General features: G+C 42.8%; 1 protein-coding gene across 6 annotated transcripts in view; it reads left to right on the top strand.

Moving 5' to 3' along the window:
- Dennd5b (DENN domain containing 5B) overlaps positions 1-18135 on the top strand; it is a 132974-nt gene extending 114839 nt beyond the window's left edge. For all 6 annotated transcript variants that reach the window (XM_039108925.2, XM_039108923.2, XM_039108922.2 and 3 more), the window contains 6 exons: positions 585-703; positions 1877-2064; positions 5965-6047; positions 6616-6742; positions 8654-8828; positions 12763-18135. In XM_039108925.2, the coding sequence (XP_038964853.1) occupies positions 585-703; positions 1877-2064; positions 5965-6047; positions 6616-6742; positions 8654-8828; positions 12763-12946 (876 nt within the window). In that variant the 3' untranslated portion in view covers positions 12947-18135. The remainder of the gene's footprint in view (positions 1-584; positions 704-1876; positions 2065-5964; positions 6048-6615; positions 6743-8653; positions 8829-12762) is intronic.
- The last annotated feature ends 3819 nt before the right edge of the window (positions 18136-21954 follow it).

Below are 21954 nucleotides of genomic sequence, written 5' to 3'. Positions count from 1 at the left end.
ACCATAAAACCTGGCAAAGCATATAGGAGAAAGACAGTACGTGCAGGCCTGGTATTAGGGCAGGTTCATGCTCATACTGGGAGCCTTAGAATATATCCCTTGTAGATGAGCTTTACAAAAAGACCCTTTCGGAGCTGGGGATTTAGCTCAGTGGTAGAGCGCTTACCTAGGAAGCGCAAGGCCCTGGGTTCGGTCCCCAGCTCCGAAAAAAAGAACAACAAAAAAAAAAGACCCTTTCATACTTATTGGAATCCTTTCCCCCCTTCAGTTAAAGCACAATACTTAGTGATTCTGTTACTGGATTTCCCAAGTAGAGTACATGTTCTTCTCCAGCATTCTTCACATACGTACATTTCCAGTGCAACACCTCATACACTCCACCTCATTTTCAGTCAGTGTCCGTCTCCTGTCTTGCTGAATGAAGGTTCCCTGAGAGCAAGGACTACATAGAGATTGTGGTAATCAACTTAGTATATTGGACAGGGTAAGCCTCTAAGTATTAGACGGACCCATGGTCCACTGCTAAAGCCGACGGGGGAGGAAAGAACTGTGCACAGAGTAATTTGTGGTCCTGTCTCACACAGTGCCAGAACCTGGGGAAGCTCACTACAGTTCAGATTGGCCATGATAACTCTGGACTGCTAGCTAAATGGCTAGTGGATTGTGTCATGGTCAGAAATGAAATCACAGGACACACATACAGGTGAGTAAATGGGCTTAGCAGAATTCTTTGCTTCAAAGCTCTTTAGATAACAAAAAAATTTAATTTTCTTCCTAAATCTTTTTCCCCTTTTTTTGTGGGGGGAAGTGTAGGGGTTGTATTATTTTATTGTATTTTTAGGACATAAAATTGACCAGGTGTGGTTGAGTACACACCTTAAACCCCAGCACCAAGAGGCAGAAAGAGGCAGATCTCTATGACTTTGAGGCCAGCCCAGTCTACAAAGCAAGTTGCAGGGCTTTATGGCGATGATGATGATGATGATGGTGGTGGTGATGATGATGATGATTATGATTGCAAAAATGATAGGTGACCTAGGTCCAGATCTCAGCATCCACCTCAGGTAGATCACAACCCCCTGTAACTCCAGCTCCAGAGGATGCAGTGCCTTCTGCTGACCTCCAAGGGTACTCACGTGCATCTGTATGTGTCTGCACACAAGCTCAGTGGTTAAGGGAACTTGATGTTTTTAGTTCCCAGCAAGCACATAGCAGCTTACAAGTACCAGAGGTCCTGTGCTCTCTAGGGGTACAGACATACACATTGCACACAGACACACATACAGACAAACACTCACACACATAAGATAATAATTTTTTTAGTTAAGAATATGTCTAAGTATGATGTCTATGTAGCATTGGTGTAGACCAAGCTGGCTTAGAATTCACAGAGCTCTACCTTCCTCCACCTCCCAAGGGCTAAAATTAAGGACATATATTGCCTCACCTAGATGCAGTCTACTTTTCTATGATTTTGAGATTGTTTTTTTGTGCGTGATTAAATAAACAATCTTCAGGCATTAGCACAATGAACTTCAACCCCAATGCCATTTTTAAACTTTTACTTAAAACTGTTGGAAGCCAGGCATCATGTCACTTATACATAACTCCATAAACTGTAATCCCAAAAACTCCATAAACTAAGGTGGAAGATTGCCTAGAGTTAAAGACCAGCCTGTTAACCTCCATATAATAAATTCTAGAACAGCCTTAGCAATAGAGTAAGACCCTGTCTCAAAGTGAAAACAAAACAAAATCTTAGTTTTTAGAAATATAGAGATCTGGGATCTCTGGAGACCACAAGTTAAGTTCACAACAACAACAAAAGTAGGTTTGAACGATTTTAGATCAAATTATTTTCTTCCCACCCTACCAGATTCCCTTGTGGGCGGTGGCTGGGGAAAGGTGTCGATGATGGCAGCCTGGAGAGAATTCTTATTGGAGAATTGATGACATCAGCTTCAGATGAAGACCTGGGAAAGCAGTGTCGGACTCCACCACAGCAGAAATCTCCCACGACAACCAGGAGACTGAGTATTACCTCACTAACAGGAAAGCCTGCCAGTGAGTTGATTGCCATGTGCCTCAGATTTGCAGACTCTGTGGCCCATTTTCCAGAAAACTGATGGGTTAATGAGTTATGGTGAAGAGATTAAAAAGAAGGGGCCAGGGAAATGACTCAGAAGGTGAAGTGCTTTTCTTCCCAAAGAAAAGGATCTGGTTTTGATTCCCAGTATCTATGAGAAAGGCTTCAGGCCTGCATCTATAAACCAGTACTGGAAAGTATGGGGACAGGAGTGTATATAGAACTCATTGACCAGCCAGCCGAGCCACATTAATGAGCTCCAGGTTCAATGAAAGACCCTGGCTAGGAAGATGGCTCAACAGTGAAGAACACATAGTTCCATTTTTTATACCTACCTCAGGCAGTTCACAACCACCTGTAACTCCAGGCTAGATAGATCACACCTCTGGCCTCTGCAGGCAAATGTACTCATATGTATGTAACTACCTGACTCCAAAGATACAGATAGATAGATAGATAGATAGATAGATAGATAGATAGATAGATAGATAGATAGATAGATAGATTAAAAAATAAATTTTAAAAAGCAAGATTTGGACTGGAGAGATGGCTCAGCGGTTAAGAGCACTGGCTGCTCTTCTAGAGGTCCTGAGTTCAATTCCCAGCAACTACATGGTGGCTCACAACCATCTGTAATGGGATCTGATGCCCTTTTCTGGTGCGTCTGAAGACAGTGACAGAGTGCTCATATAAATAAATAAATCTTTTAAAAGAAAGAAAGAAAAATAACAGAGGGAGAGAAAGAAGATTAGAAAGATGGCTCAGTGGGAAGGTACTTGCTGCACAGCCTCGGACTTGAGGTTAGATCTCTAGTACCCATGTACAAGCCTAACTTCAGAGTCAGAGGGTTTCTTAAAGCTCACTACCCAGCCTAGCCAGTAAATAGGTGAGCTCTGAGATCAATAAGAGACGCTGTCTCGAGAAAACCAGTATCATGTGCACGATGTACATGAGAGAGCACGTGTGCACACGGGCGCGCACGCGCACGCACACACACACACACACACACACACACACACACACACACACACACACTCACTCACGTTCTTTCATTCCATCTTTTATTCTTGAGATTGTGTCTCACTATGGCTGACTGGCCTGGCATTCACTATGTAGACCAGGCTGGCCTTAAACTTACAGATACCCATCTGCTTCTGCCTCTGAAGTGCTAGGACTAAAGGTGCATGCTACCATTCCTGGCCTATCATATCACCATGATAATCTCTATGAAAGGATAGCTGTGTGTGCTAAGCATGTGTTCTACTGAACACTTCCTTTTCCTTTTAAATATTTGATTTGATGTGTATGTATGTGTATGGGGTGTCCTTGGAGGCCAGAAGAGGGTATTGAATCCCCTGCAACTGGAGTCACAGGTAGTTGCAAGGTGCACATACATGAGCCATTTTGTTTGGGTCTTGTTTTATTTTTGCTTTGCTCTGCTCTGCTCTGCTCTGCTCTGCTTTGAGCCAGGATCTCACTGTACCCAAGTAGACTGGAACTCACTGTGTAGACCAGGCTGTCCTTGAACTCACGAAGATCTGTCTACCATTTCCTCTGCCTTCCAAGCTCTAGCATTAAGGTCGTGCACTACCACACCCAGCCCCCACACACCCCATTTTCCTTTTATTAACTGTTTCTACTTCTGACTCTAGGTAAATTTGTTTACCTTTTTTTATTTTAGAACTATTCTTGGGTTGGGGCTTGTCTTAGTAATTGCTTTGCTCTATTACCATGACAAAATACCATGACCTAAGCAATTATAGAAAAAGCATTTAAGGGGTTGGAGAGATGGCTCAGCAGTTAAGAGCACTGACTGCACTTCCAGAGGTCCTGAGTTCAATTCCCAGCAACCACATGGTGGCTCACAACCATCTGTAATGGGATCCCATGCCCTCTTCCGGTGTGTGTGAAGACGGATACGGTATACTCATACATAAAATAAATAAAATAAAAAAGAAAGAAAAAAAGAAAAAGCATTTAAGCCAGGCAGTGGTGGCTCATACATTTAATCCCAGCATTCAGGAGGCAAAAGCAAGAGGATCTCTAAGCTTGAGGCCAGCCTGGTCTACAGAGCAAGTTCCAGGGCAGCCAAGACTACACAGAGAAACCCTGTGGGAAAAACAAAAGAAAAAGCATTTAATTAGAGCCTTGCTTACAGTTTGAGAGGGTTAGTTCATGACTATCATAGTGGCAGGCTGATAGGCATGGCACTGGGGTAGCAACTGAGAGCTCAAATCTCACCCATAAAGAGGAGACAGAAAGAAACTGGGCCTGGCATGGGCTTTTGAAACCTCAAAGCCCTTGGGACTGGAGAAACGGCTCAGTGGTTGAGAACACTGGCTATTTTACCAGAGGTCCTAAGTTCAATTCCCAGCACCTACATAGTTGCTCAGAACTATCTATAATTATAGTCCCGTAGGATCTGATGGCCTCCTCTGAATACAGGTGTACATGCAACAGAACATCCATACATAAATAAATCAATCTTTGAAACCTCAAAACCCATCTTGAGTGGCATAACTTCCTTCTCCAACAATGCTGTACCTCCTAGTCTTCATAAACAGTCCGCCCCTGGTAAGAACCAGACATTCATATATATGAGCCTATGGAGACCATCCTAGTCCAAACCATTACATCGAGGTAGTACCTCTCTTGTTAGCAGGCTTATCTGGCAAGAAGGAAGTTCTCCATTCAACTGTCAATACCACATAATCCAGGCATGGTGGTTCATGTTCATAATTTTCCTGTTTAAAGTGCCTGGATCAGAAGTACCAGGCCATCCTCAAATTCATAGTGAGTTTGATGCCAGCTGGGACTACAGAAGACCCTAAAAATAAATTTGCTGGTCTTAATATGTGGTAGGCAAGGTGGCTTTGTATTAAGTTACTTTTCTGTTGCTGTGATTAAAACACTATGACCAAAGGCAGTTCTAAAAGAAAGTGTTTAATATGGGATTGATAGTTTCAGAGGGTAAGGTCATGACCATCTAGCAGGAAGCATAGCAGCAGGCAGGCAGGCATAGCATTGAAGCAAAAGATGAAAGCTTATACCTTGAACCACGATCCTGAGGCAGAGGTGGGCTGTAACTAGGAATAGAGTAGGCTTTTGTTACCTCAAATCCCTCCCAGTGACATACCTGCTTCAACAAGGCCACACCTCCTAATCCTTCCCAAACAGTTCTACCAACTGGGACCATGGTTCAGGTCCCATGCAGGCAGGCAGCCCACCAAGCTCTGTAGAAAGAGGCAATGATGAACAAGTGGTCACTGCAGGAATGGAGCAACGAAAGTGACAGGAAGGTGCCTGGAAGGGAAGGAGGCCTGACTTCTGTATCTGTCTGGCCTCTTTCCTTTAATCACACAGGTCCTTGAGAGCCTCAGATCAGATGTCTTAGCAAACACCCACCAAGAATCTTGGCCAGGAACCTCCAAGTAGTGATAAAGAGAGTCTTCCCACTTCCCCCTCTAATCCAGGGTGTTGGCACCTGCCGAGTCATTGCACCAAACATCTTGTTCTGTTTTCCCAGTGAGGAGTGGGTTTTTTTTTCTTTGTTTTTGTTTTTGTTTTTGTTTTTGTTTTTTTCTTTTTGTTTTTCTATTTCAGTTGAGAAAAACTAGAGAAAATTAGACACAGGGCTTGGGTTGTAGCTCCCAGGTAGTGTGGCTGGGAGTTCTGTGTCAGGATCTCGTGAATTCTTTTCCAGTGCATTACAAGTCTTGGGCTTGACTGGTTTGTCCCGTGGCAAACTCCATGAAATCTCTGGAAAAGATAACTTACTTGGATGAAGTGTTTCCTGCAGAGACTTACAGTTGAACATCCCAACATCATAAGTTGGCTTATGTTTCACCAGTATGTAGACACTGTTAATTATTTTGCAGAGCCCAATGCTGGACAGATCCAAGAAGGAATTGGAGAAGCTGTGAACAATATTGTGAAGCATTTTCACAAACCTGAAAAAGAGGTATTGTGGGCAATAAAACCATGGTGGGACTTCGCCCCCCCCCCCCAATAAAACAAAAACCAGGGTTTTTCTATGTAGCCTCCCTTGGCTGTCCTGGAACTTCCTCAAACTCAAGAGATCTACCTGCCTCTGCCCCTGAGTGCTGGGTTAAGGATGTGCACCACCACCACTGGGCTCATTTGTAAGCTTTCTAATGGGTACAGAAATATGATCTGTTCAGCTACCCTCAGCTCTTTGATTCTCTAGTGTGGTTGTTATTTGGCTGGCAGTGGGGCGGGGGTTGGATTACTTTATGTTTGAATGTCTCGCCTGCCTGTATGTTTGTGCACCACTTGTGTGCCTAGTGCCTGGAAAGGTAGAAGAGGGCATTGGATCCCCTGGAACTGCGTCTGAGGGTTGTGAGCCATAGTTTGTACTGCCAGCCGAGCCAGGTTCTCTGGAAGAACAGCCAGGAGCCGTCTGAGCCGTCTCTTCAGCCCATCTGGTGGTCTGTTGTTGTTGTTGTGTTTTGTTTTAAGCATAGAAACATCAGACTCCCTTGTCACCGTGTTAACGCTATGCTTTACAGAGAGGAAGCCTCACAGTGCTGCTGTGCGGAGAAAATGGCCTGGTTGCTGCCCTGGAACAAGTTTTCCATCATGGGTTCAAATCTGCCCGCATCTTTCACAAGAATGTCTTCATCTGGGACTTCGTAGGTAAATTAATAGATGCATGTTATTATAAAGCCGCTGAATTGTTTCTTAAAAAAAACTCAGGAAGCCAAAATTTTGAGTGAAAATTTTAAAAACGGTAATAAGTCATACAGCAGTGGCAGCACACAGGAGGCAGAAGCAGGTGGCTCAGTTTGAAGCCAGCTTGGTCTAAAGAGTTCCAGGACGGCCAGGGCCAGGGAGGAGGTGGGGGAGGCGGCAGGGAGAAAGGGAGGTGAGAGAGAGAGAGGGAGTAGAAGGGAGGGAGGGCGAGAGAGAGAGAGAGAGAGAGAGAGAGGGGGGGGGGGGGAGGGAGGAACAGAGAGAATGTTAATAATAACCTAGTATGTTTTGGACTGCTGAGGGCTCAAAAAATACTGAGTTTGATCACAGGTACCTATAAGGTAGAAGGAGAGAACTGACTCCCCACAAGTTGCTACACACACACACACACACACACACACACACACACACACACACACACACACACAATAAGTGTTTAAAATAAAATAGGGGTCTGGAGTAATGGCACATTAGTTAAGAACACATGCTGAGGCACTGGTAGAAGGGGAAGCCCTTGGTCCTGCCAAGGTTGGACCCCCAGTGCAGGGGAATGGAGGGGGCAGTAATGGGGATGGATGGGGGAACACCCATATGGGTCAGGAGGAGGGGTTGGGGGCTTATGGACAGGAAACAGGGAAAGGGAATAACATTTGAAATGTAAGTAAAGAAATATATCTAATAGAAGAAGAAGATGTGAAGATAGGGGATATGGTAGATTCCTTTAGGCCCATAGGCTCATGGCCACTTCGTTGCTAATATTGTTCAGTTTATGTCATGGTCATCATTTCTCACCACCATGTAAAATCAAGCACTATATGGAGAAAGCAATAAAAGTATAAAGAGGAAAAAAAAAAACAAAAAAAACAAAAAAACACATGCTTCTTTTCCAGAGGACCTGCATTCAGTTCCCAGAAGCCACATGGTGGCGCACAACTGTCTTTAACTCTCCTAGGGAATCTGATGTGCTGTGCTGGCATCTGAAGACACTGTTCTCCCATAGTCACCGACAGACATACAGGGAGGCAAAACTGTCATACACATAAAATAAAGATATTGTTTTGGTCAAAATAAGTCTTTAAAAAAGCATGCTAAGTTTTATAACTTTTTTTGTTTGTTTTTGGTTGGTTTTTTGTTTTGGGGTTTGTTGTTTGTTTGTTTGTTTTTGTCTTTAGGTATATAGACTTCTAGAACTCCCAGTTTCTTAAAGGTCTGGTGAATCATTTTGTGTTTGTAAATTGGGCCAACGTGAACTCAGAACAGAGCTCTCTAGCAAAGGAAGGAAAGTTGCCAGTGTACCTAAGAGTGATTTTCCTCTTTTCTAAAAACCTTAGAAATTTACTGCTCCTGGCTCTGATGTCTATATACTATGTCTTTCTCCTCAAATTGACTCCATAATGTCCATTTAGGTCTATTTGATAATCTTAGTTAAGGCAGCCATCCTAGAAGCGGGCACCGCCTTCACGGTCAGATGGTCGTGATGTTCTGATTCCTGGAAGGGTCTACCCTTTAAGATAATCTCCTTTCCTTCCTTTCTTCCTTTTCATTCCTCTGAAAGTATTTAAAAAGAACAAACTTTCCAGCCTTCTGTACTGTGTTCTTGATTAGAATATAAATTCCTCCCAGGCTGTGGTGGCACCTGCCTTTACTCCTCACAGCAGGAAGCACACTGTTCAGATCTTGGTAATTTGTTCTGAAATGAGTGAAAAGGTAATGATTTGGGTTAGAGGGCTGGCTGTGATGCCTGGCCTCAGTAGAGTTTCCAGAATAAATTAGACAATGATTTTTACTGCATATAAAGCTTTGGCATTTCTGTAAATAACTGTTGTACTGTGGTGTAATTCTTTTCTTCTTCAGAGAAAGCAGTGGCTTATTTTGAGTCCACTGACCAGATTTTAGACAATGAAGATGATATGCTCATTCAGAAACCATCATGCAAAACCTTCTGCCACTATGTGAATGCTGTCAATACTGCACCCAGGAACATTGGAAAGGACGGCAAATTCCAGATTCTCGTTTGCCTGGGAACAAGGTACAATGCGAAAGTTAGGCTTTCCTTATCTTTGTTACATGGGGAGCATGAGTCTAGAACAGGTTAGACCAGGTTATGCCCTTTTCTCCTGGGTTTCTTCATTTTGACTTTTATTATGAGACCACTGTTTTCTTAGTACCTTTCTGTTACAATAGCAACTGGTTTACTCACTTTTTAAAAAGACTTATTTTATTTACATGAGTACAGTGTCAGTGTATTCAGGCACACCAGAAGAGGGTATCAGATCCCATTGTAGATGGTTGTGAGCCACCATGTTGTTGCTGGGAATTGAACTTAGGATCTCTGGAAGAGCAGTCAGTGCTCTTAACCACTGAGCCATCTCTCCAGCCCCTGATTTACCCATGTTTAAAATAGATTTCTGTGTTTTTATTTTGTGTGTAAATGTTTTGCCCTACCTGGAGTGGTGGCTCACATTATTAATCCCAGCACTAATCCCAGAGAAATGCAAATCATCAGTTCAAGACCAACCTGGTCTACAAAACTGAGTTCCAGGACAGCCAGGGCTACAAAGAGAAACCCTGTCTCTCAAAGTCAAAAACAAACAAATAAATGTTTTTCCATGGATGTGTGTATGTGCTAAGTGCCAGGTGCCTGCAGAGACCAAAAGAGAGTGGGTCCTGGAAAAGTGAACCCAGATCTGCAAAAGCAGTAAGTGCTATGAAACACTGATCCGTCTCTCCAGCCCTCAAATACCTATTTTATAAGTGAGAAAATAGGGAATAGATTGAGTCCTAAATCATCAAATTATCCCACAATCATATAGTAATAAAACAGCGATTCCTTATGGTCTGCAATCCCAGCTCTGTAGGAGGCAAAGACAGACAAGTCCCCATTAGGGCTTCCTTTGGCTACAGAGCAAGTTTAAGACCAGACTAGGGAATTTAGTGAGACACTGTCCCAAAATACTGAAAAACAGACTGGAGATGTGGCTTAGTTTAGAGCCCTTAACCAATACACACAAGGACCTAAATTCAGTCCACAGCACTTGGAGAAAGAGCAGGGAAAGAAGGGAAGTATGGGGAAGAATAACAAAATAAATTAGACCTTAATCAAAAATAAAGAGATGCACTTAAGTGAGATATACCTGCCTGTGAGTACAGCTCCACGAGGGAGCATGGTAGAAAGTAAGGTGCACTCAGAATGGGCGTGGGCTTTGGGCTTCTCCAGGAAAAGCTACAAATAATGCTCTTAGGGTAAGCAGTGGGTCTCAAGGTCCATTTCAAAAAGGTTCTAAGAAATGTTTTTCTTTGTCTTTTGATAAAGTTTAGATTTTAGGATGGCTCTAGAGATGCCTTGAATGGAATTATAATCTGATAAGTAAAATCAAGAGCAACTAGGGTTTACACAAGGAATTTAGGGCCTGTCTTTTCCCTTTAAATAGGGCTTCTAGCAAGATTCCTAGGAAATTGTAAGTTTATATCTGGGAAAGGAGAAAGACTGTGTCTGTTTTGGTTTGGTTTTGTTTTTTCAAGACAGGGTTTCTCTGTATCATTGGCTGTCCTGGAACTCTCTCAGGAACTCTCTCAGTTCACCAGGCTGCCCTTGAACTCAGAAATTCTCCTGTCTCTGCCTCCCGAGTGCTGGGAGTAAAAGCATGTGCTGCTACCACCTGGCTGTGTCTGACTTTTTTAAAAATGATATTAATTGCATTTATTGATTATCTATTTAGTGTGGGTGTGGGAGGTGGGAGGCATGCCCGGGCATCTGTATGGATCAGTATAGTTGCTAGGGTTCAAGCTCAAGTCATCAGACTTGGCAGCAAGCAGCTTTACCCAACGGATCCATCTTGCTAGCACTGGTTTGCTTTGTTTGTTTTTTAAGTTAAAAAGCTTAGGGTAAATCAGTGGTCGAGTACTTGTCCGGAGTGCCTCAGAGCATGAGGTTCTACCCCTAGTACCACCAAAAATATTTATAATAATTGTAATATACAAAAATTAAAGGAAATTAACTGCTATTTAACTTTGAAGCCATAAAACTCTGGTCTAATTCATTCACTCACCACCCTCATCACTTTGGGTAAATTTGATGGCAGAATAAACTAAATAAGGAGACCTGATTTTCAAAAACAAAACAAAAAAAAAAAAACTAAACAAATGAAAAGAGGCAGGGGATGAATTGCTCAACAGAAAATGCTTGCCTAGCCAGCACTTACTCAGGAGGAGTTGATAGGTACTGAGTTAACCTGTCAAGTAGTTAACTGAATGAAAAAAGAGGAGGAGGAGGAGGAGGAAGAGGAAGAAGAAGAGGAGGAGGAAGAGGAAGAGGAGGAAGAGGAGAAGGAGGAAGAGGAGGAGGAGGAAGAAGAGGAGGAGGAAGAAGAGGAGGAGGAAGAAGAGGAGGAGGAGGAAGAGGAGGAGGAGGAGGACATTACTCTCCTAAAGTATGATTCTTATTATAGAGACAAGGGAGAAAGCAAGCAGAAGGAAGAACTTGGCATAGAAGAGGAGAGAAGTGGGAGGGAGAAAAACAGAGCAGAGACACTGACCAAGAGACCTGAGCCAAAAGACCTGCTTAGTCAAAAATGGATGAGTCATAAGTAATCAGTGGAGAGGGAAGGGAAGCCCACCCCTGGGAGGAAGAGGGTTAGGGTGGAGGTGAGAAGTACTGGGAGGAGCTACAGGTACTGAGTGAGACCTAATAGTGGACAGGCAGAAAAGGCAGCAAGGAGAACAGGCAGGTGAGAGAGACAGACAGCTGCAGGGTCTCTGAAGAATCAGAGCCTACACAGTGCAAGTGTGTTCTATGTACAAGCCTACCACTAGGCTCTCTGACTCCCAGGCAGTCCGGTTGGTGGAATACAGGGTGCACTGTCCAGTACTCCCTTTTACATAAACCCACTGACTGTGCTAACATTAACACAGAATGAGGCTGGACTGTGCACGATCCTACCCTCCCAATTGAAAATATTAGTGTGTGTACATTGTGCATTGTTTTTGCCTAACCTCTGGATCATAGCTTATGCCAGAACAAGCCAGGTTAAGGCATCTGTCCTGGTTAAGCCAAGTAGAAAAGCCTAATTAATAGTGAAAAGCAGGAGCTGTAGAGATGGATCAGCAGTTAACAGCACTCACCGCTTCCAGAAAACCCAAGTTCAGTTCCCATTAGCCATATTATGCAGCAAATAACCCAGTTACTCTAGCTCTGTGGGGTGAGGCCCCACTACTGACCTCCATACGCACAGTATGCATATGGCACACACCAACACAAGCACACAAACATAAAGAGAATTTAAAGTTTAAAAAGCGTAGTGAAGGGGCTGGGGATTTAGCTCAGTGGTAGAGCGCTTGCCTAGGAAGCGCAAGGCCCTGGGTTCGGTCCCCAGCTCCGGAAAAAAAGAACCAAAAAAAAAAAAAAAAAAGCGTAGTGAGAAGCAGAAAGGGAGATGTATACAATGGGCCATATTGGGAAGAGAGAGAAATATATGCTCAGTCATCCTAAGGGCACTGACTTGGGGGAAAGGATTCAACAGGAAACAAAAGTAGTCCCACCAAGGTGTGGCCTCACCTGTCATTGTCTAAGCTCCAAATCTCTCCTGCAAGGTCTCAAGTTACAAGTTGTAAGTCTCTTTCTGGGAGAGCTCTTCCTCTGGCTGTACTCAAGATTTCAGCCTTCTCCCAGGAGAACATTTCTTGGGGAACTTGTACTTTATGTTGAGAGAGGGTTTCACTATTAGGTCTGAATAGCCTAGAACTCATTGTGTAGACAAGGCTGGCCTCAAACTCACAGAGATCTGCCTGCCTCTGCTTCCCAAGTGTTTGGACTAAACAGGTATGTGCCACCACAGCTGCTCCTGGTAGAACTTTTAATTTATTGTAGTTTTGTTTCAGTAGGCTGATTAAAAGTAAAGACACAAGGGGGAGCCAGTTACACTGTATCCGTTAGAACTCAGGTGCTGTGTCTGTTTGGTCTGTAGGGATCACCTGCTCCCACAGTGGATTCCATTGCTAGCAGAATGTCCTGCCATCACCCGAATGTATGAAGAGAATGCACTCCTTCGAGACCACATGACTGTCAATTCCCTTATCCGCATTCTGCAGACCATTCAGGATTTCACCATAGTCTTGGAAGGATCACTAATCAAAGGAGTGGATGTGTAAAGCAGTCGACAGAAACTCTTCATCTACCCCTGGCTCATGACGCTTCCTCAGTTATGGGGACCTATCTGGACCGGTCTGACCATAGCGCGCACTGCGGGGGCAGTGCACTAGAAGCCCCAGATTGAACAGTCTCCACTCTGCAGACAAGGCAAAGTGCTGTGTTGTAGTTCATTTGAACCTGAAATTTAGTATAAAATAGAGTATTTTCATGTGTTAGAAGTGTGTAAATATGCTATCTTTAAGAAATATTACTCTAATAAGATACTTTTCTTAGATTGAATATTCCTGTGACTTAAAATAAGTAGCTTAAAAATGTTGGGGGCGGGGAAAGTGGTGCTAGTCAGGAAGAAGCCAGTAAATGTGTAAATAGTGCAACCCAGGCAGGCTTCTTTTTCCCTCCAGGTCTCACAGAGGAACCAGAATGCTTCGTTCTGAAGCAGCCATCCCTCCTGGAGTCCCATCCTGTGTGCAGTGAATGTATACAGCTTTACATAATGTACAGCAGTCCTCGTTGGTCTTTAAGTTATAAACCATTTAATACATTTGAATTATGAGTCATTTTTCTAGTTTTGGGGAAGTTTTAGTTGGCCCCCAGCAAGGTTTGGTGGCTCACACCTCCAATCCCAGCACTGGGGAGGCAGGGGCAGGGGCATCTGAGTTGCAGGCCAGACAGAGCTACACAAGAGAGAGAGAGAGAGAGAGAGAGAGAGAGAGAGAGAGAGAGAGAGAGAGAGAGAACACAAATACCAGATCCCAAGAGCTTGGCTAATTGGAAAGCAAACACAGAAGCCCTGAGAAGCATGGGCTTAAAACTTCTTTACTTTAGAAAGATTAACCTGGAGGCTTCATTGTTGGCGTTTTTTATTGCTGTTATTTGACAGAACTTTTGAGATAATGAATTTTAGTATTAGTCATATAGCCACAACTGCAAGAAACAGTGTGACTCAGTTCTATTAACTCGGCCATCTAAACTCTGTAACTGGAGTTAATCTACCAGTCCATTCTTTGTTAGGTCCCAGCCACTCCCTCGGTCTGCCCCATCCCCCTCTCAGGAAATGGAAGGAATGTGGAAGAAGGAGGGAGGTCTCAGTGTGATTTGGAATGCTTTTGTGAAGGTATTTGTTGACCATGATAATGCAAATAGCAGAAGCGGTGAGAAAGAACTTAGCCTTTCTGGGTGTTTCAGGGAAATGTAAAGCAATGGCCCAGAGAAGTTAAAAGCCACTGCCTCAGACTGAGGAGTGAATTAGACACAAGAGACAATTCAGGAAGCCTTTAAGTTATACCTTTCTAGTTTGGTAGCTTATTTATTTTTTAAGTTAAGTAAATATGTTAGCAACTACATAAATCTTTATCTTTTTGGTAAGTAAGTTGTGGAACTCTTAATTAAGCACTGATACCTTGTTAGTAGCAAAATTGCCTCAGCAGAGCTCCAGGTTTTATTCCCTGTTGTAGCTGAAAACCAGAGCCATGGCCTCTCAGGATCCGTGTGCAATCTCAGGGCCCTGGGCTCTTGCCAGCCGTGCTGTTTTTCCTTATTTACTGGAAGAAGAGACTAATAGATCAAGTGCCTCATGCCCTTTATCAAAAACTAAGGAAGGGTCTCTGAAGATACATTTACAAACCCATGGAAAGGGCTCAGAATATGTCTCTAGATGACCTGGGTAACCCAGAGGTTTGCTTACCTAAAATAAAGGTGTTTATACTAGAATGAGACTATTCTAGAGACAGATCTACTGTGGGAACATCCAGAAGTTAGATGCCGTCCTTCCCGGGGTTTTACCGTTGTCTTCCCGTGGTGGACTTTTAAGTCAGTATTCCACAGTTGGGTCATTGGTGCAGCCCCTTCCAGACATTATTACCCGATATCATTTCTCCTGTTGAATCTTCAGTCACCTGTACAGATATGAAACTCTATCTCTGTGCTACTTAATGAGGACTGAAACCTAAGTTAATTCATTTTGTTGTTGTTAGTGAAACAGGATCCCATTGTGTATCCCAGGCTGGCCTTGGAACTCCATTTGTAGACCAGGCTCACCTATCTAGAACTCACAGAGATCTACCTCCCTCCACCTCCTGAGTGAGGGGATTGATCTGAGTGCCCTGCCCAGCAAACTGCTCTTAATCTCTTAGGCATTACATCGTTGTAAAAGTGGGGCAGAGTTGTGTTCCAGCTTGAGTTTAAAACTGGTACTTAAAAAAAGAAAAGTAGTAGTAGTAGTACCAAAAAAAAAAAAAAAAAAAAAAAAAAAGGCTTGTTCCACGTGATATCCTTTGGATGGACTAGTGAAATAACTGATTAAAAACACCAAGCATTGTCTCAGAGGTAAGCCTTATGCCTTGGTACAGAATCTGCTCAGACGGCTGGGCCTCATGGGAGCTGCTTGACCGACCCACAGCCCATTCCTTTAAATTTCCCACTGGTCATAAATCTTAGCCTTACAGAATAAATTTAATATGTAGAAACATCATGAGCACTTTAGGGTGTGATAAAAAAGAAAAATGTTCCCACTGAATTTGGGGTTACCTATTGCAAATGATAAAGTAAGACTTTCCATGTGATCTATAACAAACTGAATCAACATGAAAAATACATCACAGCAGTAGCGGATTGCTCAAAACAGTTGCATATGACCACACAAGCTGTAAGGACTTTTGTAAGGACCGTACAACAAATACGTTGTTGTACATCTCTGCTATTTAAAAAAAAAAAAAAAATCACCTCATAGCAAATGAAAACCAAAACGACTCCTTTTGTGTGTGTGTTAGTGCAAATAAATTTATAGCAAATACCAGGGACCAAAATTAATATTCTACATAGTAACTTTAAATAAGTCATTTTAAAATTAAATTGGCAAGGAGAGATGGCTCAGCAGTTAAGAGCACTGGCTGCTTTTCCAGAAGAGGGTTCAGTGGCCAGCACCCACACGGTGACTCACATCCACCAGTCGCTACAGTCCAGAGGATCTGATGTGCTCTTCTAACTCCCTTGGGCACCCAGCGTAGTAAACTTACATACATATAGGCAAAACGCTCATAAAATAAAACTCATCTTTCTTTTTTTTAAGTTTTATTAAGTGTGCAGTGGCTGGGGATGTAGCTCAGTAGTAGAGTGCCTGTGTGGCTTGTACAAAGCCCTGGGTTCTCTCCTCAGCAGGCACAAATAAAATTGCCAAAATTTTTCTTGAGTACCAAACCCTCCAGTCTTAACCTTCATGTCACCTTTCTGGTAGCCTTACAGTGACTTGCATATCACACGTGAAGAGAGCTCCATGCTTTAGGGGGAAGGTACCCCAATACCTCACAATGACTGAGCTTTTCCATGTGAGGAGAAATTGTCAGTTGGAAAGCAGACTGCCAGGAACCCCTGACCTGACCCTGTTTCCCTCTGGGCGTGAAAATTTAATAGAGGAAACCTAAAATTTGCAACAGTTCAATTTCATCTAAAACTCATTTTAAATGTTCGTATTTATTGTACTTTTTCTAGCTCTGTGAGATTTACTTAACATGGTTTTTAAAAAATAATAATTTTAGTGAACTTCTATAACACTGTATGAATAATAACCATTTGCTTCTACTTCCTTTTCTGACATAAGCACATGTATAAATGTAATGAAAAACAGATTAAGACTGTACATCACACCTGTGTCTAACATGTGTCAATATCTCTAAAATAGGAGGTAGACAAGGCCATCAGATCCCCGGGTATATATTTAACAGCATTGGTAATAGAGTTCTTTATAATGTGAAATGTCTTCTAAGAATAATGGCTTTTGAATAGAGTATTCATTTAGGAAATTGTGTTTTCTCTGAAGTTTACAGAAGCTAGTCCACATTTTCATGATGCTGAAAGGACATTCTGAAGTACATATTTCAGTATTAACACACCTTTATTGATTGACAGCAGAGCACTCTACTGCTTTGATAGAGTAAATACTATCTCTAAGCCTCTGTGTCTTTTGTATGTTTGGTTTTGCTTTTGGTTTTTTTTTGTTTGTTTGTTTGGTTGGTTTTTTTGTTTTTTGTTTTTTTTTCTTCTTCTTCTTCTTCTTCTTTTTCTTCTTTTCTTTTTTCTTTTTTTCGGAGCTGGGGACCAAACCCAGGGCCTTGCGCTTGCTAGGCAAGCGCTCTACCACTGAGCTAAATCCCCAACCCCTCTTTTGGTTTTTTTTAAAGAGTCTTTTTACATAGCCCAGGCTGTTCTAGAACTCACTCTATAGGCCAACCAGGCTGTCCTTGAACTCACAGACATCCACCTGCCTCTGCCTCCCAATCAAAGGCATGCACCACCACACCTGGCAAGCATCTGTGTCTTTAGGAATCTTTGTTTCATATGTCACTATTTTTTGCATTATCATTTGATATAACTGGGAGACAGAAAAAAAACCAACTTATGTCCCTTGTTTTTAAAATATATGTACAAACTTGCATAATCAAACGAACTGTTAAGCTTTTTAAAGAAGTTTGCTTTTGCAGTGTGATGAAAGGAATCCAAGGAAGGGCTGGAGTGGAGCTCAGTGTTATATGTGCTTAACACATACACAAAGCCCTGAGCAACACCCCAGCAAAAGAGAATAAATTCAAGGATGATTATAACCCCCCAAGTCTGCTGTCTCTCTCTTTCTCTCAAGGATAAGATTAAAATTGATTTCAGAAAGACATATTGAGGTATTTATATTTATATTAGACTGAAGAAAAGTTCATTAAATAAACTTCCCCCTCTTTAAAAGAGTTCTGTCATATCCTTAGCTATTTAGGAAGTAGTCATGCTTGGTCCAATTACTTGTGGGTTGGATCCAGTATGTATTTTAAACAAATATTGACACAGATAGTAAGGAGTTTCTGTTATCAGTCTAATGTAATCAGTCTAAAACAGAAAAAAAAATCTCATGCTACACTTGAGCCACATATGAAGATAGCCTATGTTTTGTCGTTGTTGTTGTTGGTTTTGTTGTTATACTATTTCTGCACTTAAATTATACTGTTTTTCTTTGTATTATTAACAATGTAGGTCAGAACTGGAGTTTTCTCCCCTCCCTCGTCTGAACATGATACAAAATCCGAAGAGTATTGAAACATTATGCACTTTAACATACCAGACAAACTGACATGGGTTTTCAGGTTTTGGAGTACATTTAAATATGACTTTTCATGCTTTGTTCTTTACAAATAAAACCGTGGGGTTGATACTTTGTTGTTTTTGCTTCACTTTTGGTGGCTCTTAATAAAAGTTTCCAAAAACAAGAGACTTAAAAAACAGAGATAAGGGGGCTGGAGAGATGGCTCAGTGGTTAAGAGCACTGACTGCTCTTCCAGAGGTCCTGAGTTCAATTCCAGCAACCACATGGTGGCTCTGTGATAGGATCCTATGCCTTCTTCTGGTGTGTCTAAAGACAGCTACAGTGTACTCATGTACATAAAACAAATAAATCTAACAAAACAAAACAGAGATGAACCAAAGTCATTACAGGAAAGGAAGGAAAGAAAAATCTGCTGAACATAGGGTTATCCAGTAAGGTTTGGGGATGTTGAGCAGACATGAGTAGTGGACACTCTGCTCAGTAGAAGTCCAATTCGGGGGGCATCAGGATGCTGGAAATGCAAGGCCTTGCGCATGCTGGATAACTATCCTACCACTGAGTTATACTTTCACTCTTTAAATACTAACTTTATTTTAAAGGGTGGAGGGGGTGATGGTGGTACACCTTTAATCCCAGCACCCGAGGATCAAATCTCTAAATTTGGGACCAGCATAGTCTACAGAGTGAATTCTAGGCCAGCCAGGGCTGTGAAACAAGAATCTGTCTCAAAAAAAACAAAAACAACCTTCACCAAAACATCTAGAATAATGTTTAGCCAACTATCTGAGCATCCTGGCCCATTTAAGTTAATGCATAAGGTTAACTACTGTAAACCAGAACCTTCTGAGTATTAATCTCTAAACCTGGTGCAACTGTGCATTTGTACAACCAATGTTCTCTCCTGCCACCTTGGGGATCTTGGAATTGAACTTAGGTTGTCAGGCCTGTAGGTACAGGACAGGGACCGAGGATGAGGGGTGCAGGGAAAGGCGACAGTCACGTGATGAATCCCGGGAAACCAGACTCGAGACCAACTTCAGAGTACAGATCTGAGTTTATTACACAGCTCGTACGCTTATATACCGTGTTTGAGCCAATCCTAAACCTGTAGCCAGTCGTATCTCACCACACTATCATCACCACACCAAAGAAAGCCCTGTCTGATGAGGTTACGCAGGAGTGGGAGGAGCATCGTCCTGTTAGGACTTCTGTGAAGACCGAGGGGGTCGTGGGGAGCACTGTCCTGGCCTCGGTTTTTTGCTGTCTTCCGGGAGCCATCTTTGATTTAGTGACCTGTATGGCAGATCAGGACTGAGGAGTCACAGGAGCCTGTAGCACAGAGCTCTCCATCCCACTTTGTCCTTCAGAAGGTTGACTTTCACATCCCCTACATGAATGCAGATACCTGTACACTCCGACCCACCTCACTGGGCACTTTTACTATGTATTCCATCAACTTGGTTCCTCTAGAGACTCTTGACTCTAATATACATAGGTTCTTGGGATTCAAGTCCTGCCTGTCCTACTTGTTCTAGCTCTACCTACTTGGCCATTTCTCTAGCCCACCTCCCATAAATATGTTTTGGGGTTGTTTTGTTGTTTTGTTTTTTGAGACAAGGTCTTCCTTTTATGTAGCCCTGGCTAGCCTGCAGCTCATTATGTAACCAGGCTGGTCTGGAATTCAGAAAGATCTGCTGGCAGCCTCTGTCTCCAAATGCTGGGATTAAAGGTGGTTATCACACCTAGCTCAGTCCATTTCTTTTTAATATACATGCTTATTTTTTATGTTATAGATCGTGATAATTATTGCCAACCTTATTGATAGATTATTTCTTTGCCAGTGAAATAAACCAATTCAAGCCAGATTAGGTTACATTAAAGGCAGTTTTATTGGGAAACTGCTCTTGGACAATGAGTTCACTGGCCCCAAGGACAAAGGCCAGGGAAGTTACCATGAGGAAATGGGGGGGGGGGGGGATGAGAGGAGGCATGGAGAGAGAGAAGATAGAGGGAAGAGAAGGAGAAGGAAGGGAGGAAGAGGAGGAAGAAGAGAAACCCCAAAATGTCTGGATTATATAAGGAAGAGCCTCTTCGGGAAGGGCAGCCCAGGCCCTGGGCTGGGAAGTTCAAGGTTGGGACAGGGTATGCCAGATAGGGAGTGAGAGACGCTGGTAGAACTGGAGGCCAAGTCGGCTTCAATATGTAAAATATGCACCTCAGTCCCTTGCCCCTGGGATTCGAGACGAAACACTTACAGTAAAATCACCAGGAGACAGACCTTTAAGAAAGATCCTATGCAACTGACATGCATCCGCTTCTCTGTTCCTAATTATAGATGCCAAATGTATTAGGATTCTCTCAAGTCACAGAACTTATGGAATGTCTCTATACTGAGGGAATTTACCGTGATGACTTACAGGCTGCAGTCCAACTAACCCAACCATGGTCAGCTGTGAATGGCAAATCCAAGAGTCTAGTAGTTGCTCAGTCCCACGAGGAAAGCTGTTTCAGCTGGTCGTCTGGAGACGTAGGTTCCGATAGAGGTGCTGGCATAAAAGTGCAAACAGTTGAAGAGTGAATCTTCCTTCTGCCAGTGTCCTTATACAGGCCTCCAGCAGCAGGTGTGGTCCAGATGAAAGCTGTGTACCGCCACGCCTGGACACCATATGACAAGCTGACCAACAGACAGAACAAGTGAGCAGGCCTGATGGCGGGATTTTTAAAGGGTACAAGTGTTGCCTTTGGCACCTGGTGATGGTGGCTGCTGGGGCTGAGTCACAGAAGGCAGGCTGGGGCTAACAGTGACTTCTTGCTAAGAAGTCATACGTCTATAACAGGAAGATCTCAAAAGCTTTTACCAAAAAAATGCACATAGGTGTATGTGAAGACACACACGTGTAAAATTTAGAGAATTTATAACACCTAAACACTAAGCTACTTTTTAAAATATTTTTTAAATTTCCAGTTGGCAGCTGGACAGTGGTGGTGCATACCTGTAGGCCCAGCACTTGGGAGGCAGAGGCAGGCAGATCTCTGTAAGTTCAAGGCCAGCCCAGTCTACAGCATGAATTCCAGGACAGCCAGGGATACACCAAAACAAAACACTGTCTTGAAAAACCAAAATAATACAAAATAAACATCAAGTTGGCTTTTATTTATTATTTAAATTTGCGGTACCGGAGATCAAACCCAAGTTCTCCCTGAACATTGGGCACATATTCTACAGGGAGTTACTGCCTCAACTCCTATTAATTCATCCTACAATTGTTTTTAACAGTTATCATTTGTGTGTCTGTCTGTCTGTCTGTGGGATGGAGTACAGCTGTGGGAAGTTGGTTCTCTCCTTTCACCATATGGTTTCTGAGTATCAGACTCAAGTTATTAGATTTGATAGCAAGTGCCTTTTCCCACAATATCTTTGTTGTGCTGGGTTTTTTTGTTTTTTGTTGTTGTTGTTGTTGTTGTTGTTTTTGTTTTTTTTCTTTTTTTCAGAGCTGGGGACCGAACCCAGGGCCTTGCACTCGCTAGGCAAGCACTCTACCACTGAGCTAAATCCCCAACCCCTTGTTTTTTGTTTTGAGACAGGGTCTCACTATGTAGCTCTGGCTTTGTCCTGGAACTTCTTGTGTAAACTAGGCTGGCATTGAACGAACAGAGATCTTGTTGTCTCTGCCTCCTAAATGCTGGAACTAAAGGAATGTGCCACCATGCCTAGTCTTACTCACTGACCCTTAATACTTTGGTTTTGAAAGGAAAGAGCATGACTGCCCCTTGGTGTGGTAGAGGAGAAAGTTTATTGTAGACAAAAACGAGCACAGCCAGAGTCCCTACATCTCGGGGAGTCCAGACTGAACATGACCAGACTGAGCTGGGACATGTGAGGAGTGTTTTATTAAAAAAAAGAAAAAGAAGCCAGGGATATGTTTG

Source organism: Rattus norvegicus, chromosome 4 (genome assembly GCF_036323735.1).
Source record: "Rattus norvegicus strain BN/NHsdMcwi chromosome 4, GRCr8, whole genome shotgun sequence".
NCBI classification, from domain to species: Eukaryota; Metazoa; Chordata; class Mammalia; order Rodentia; family Muridae; genus Rattus; species Rattus norvegicus.
The sequence above is the reverse complement of the archived record's forward strand: the minus strand, read 5'-3'. Positions and strand labels throughout refer to the sequence as shown.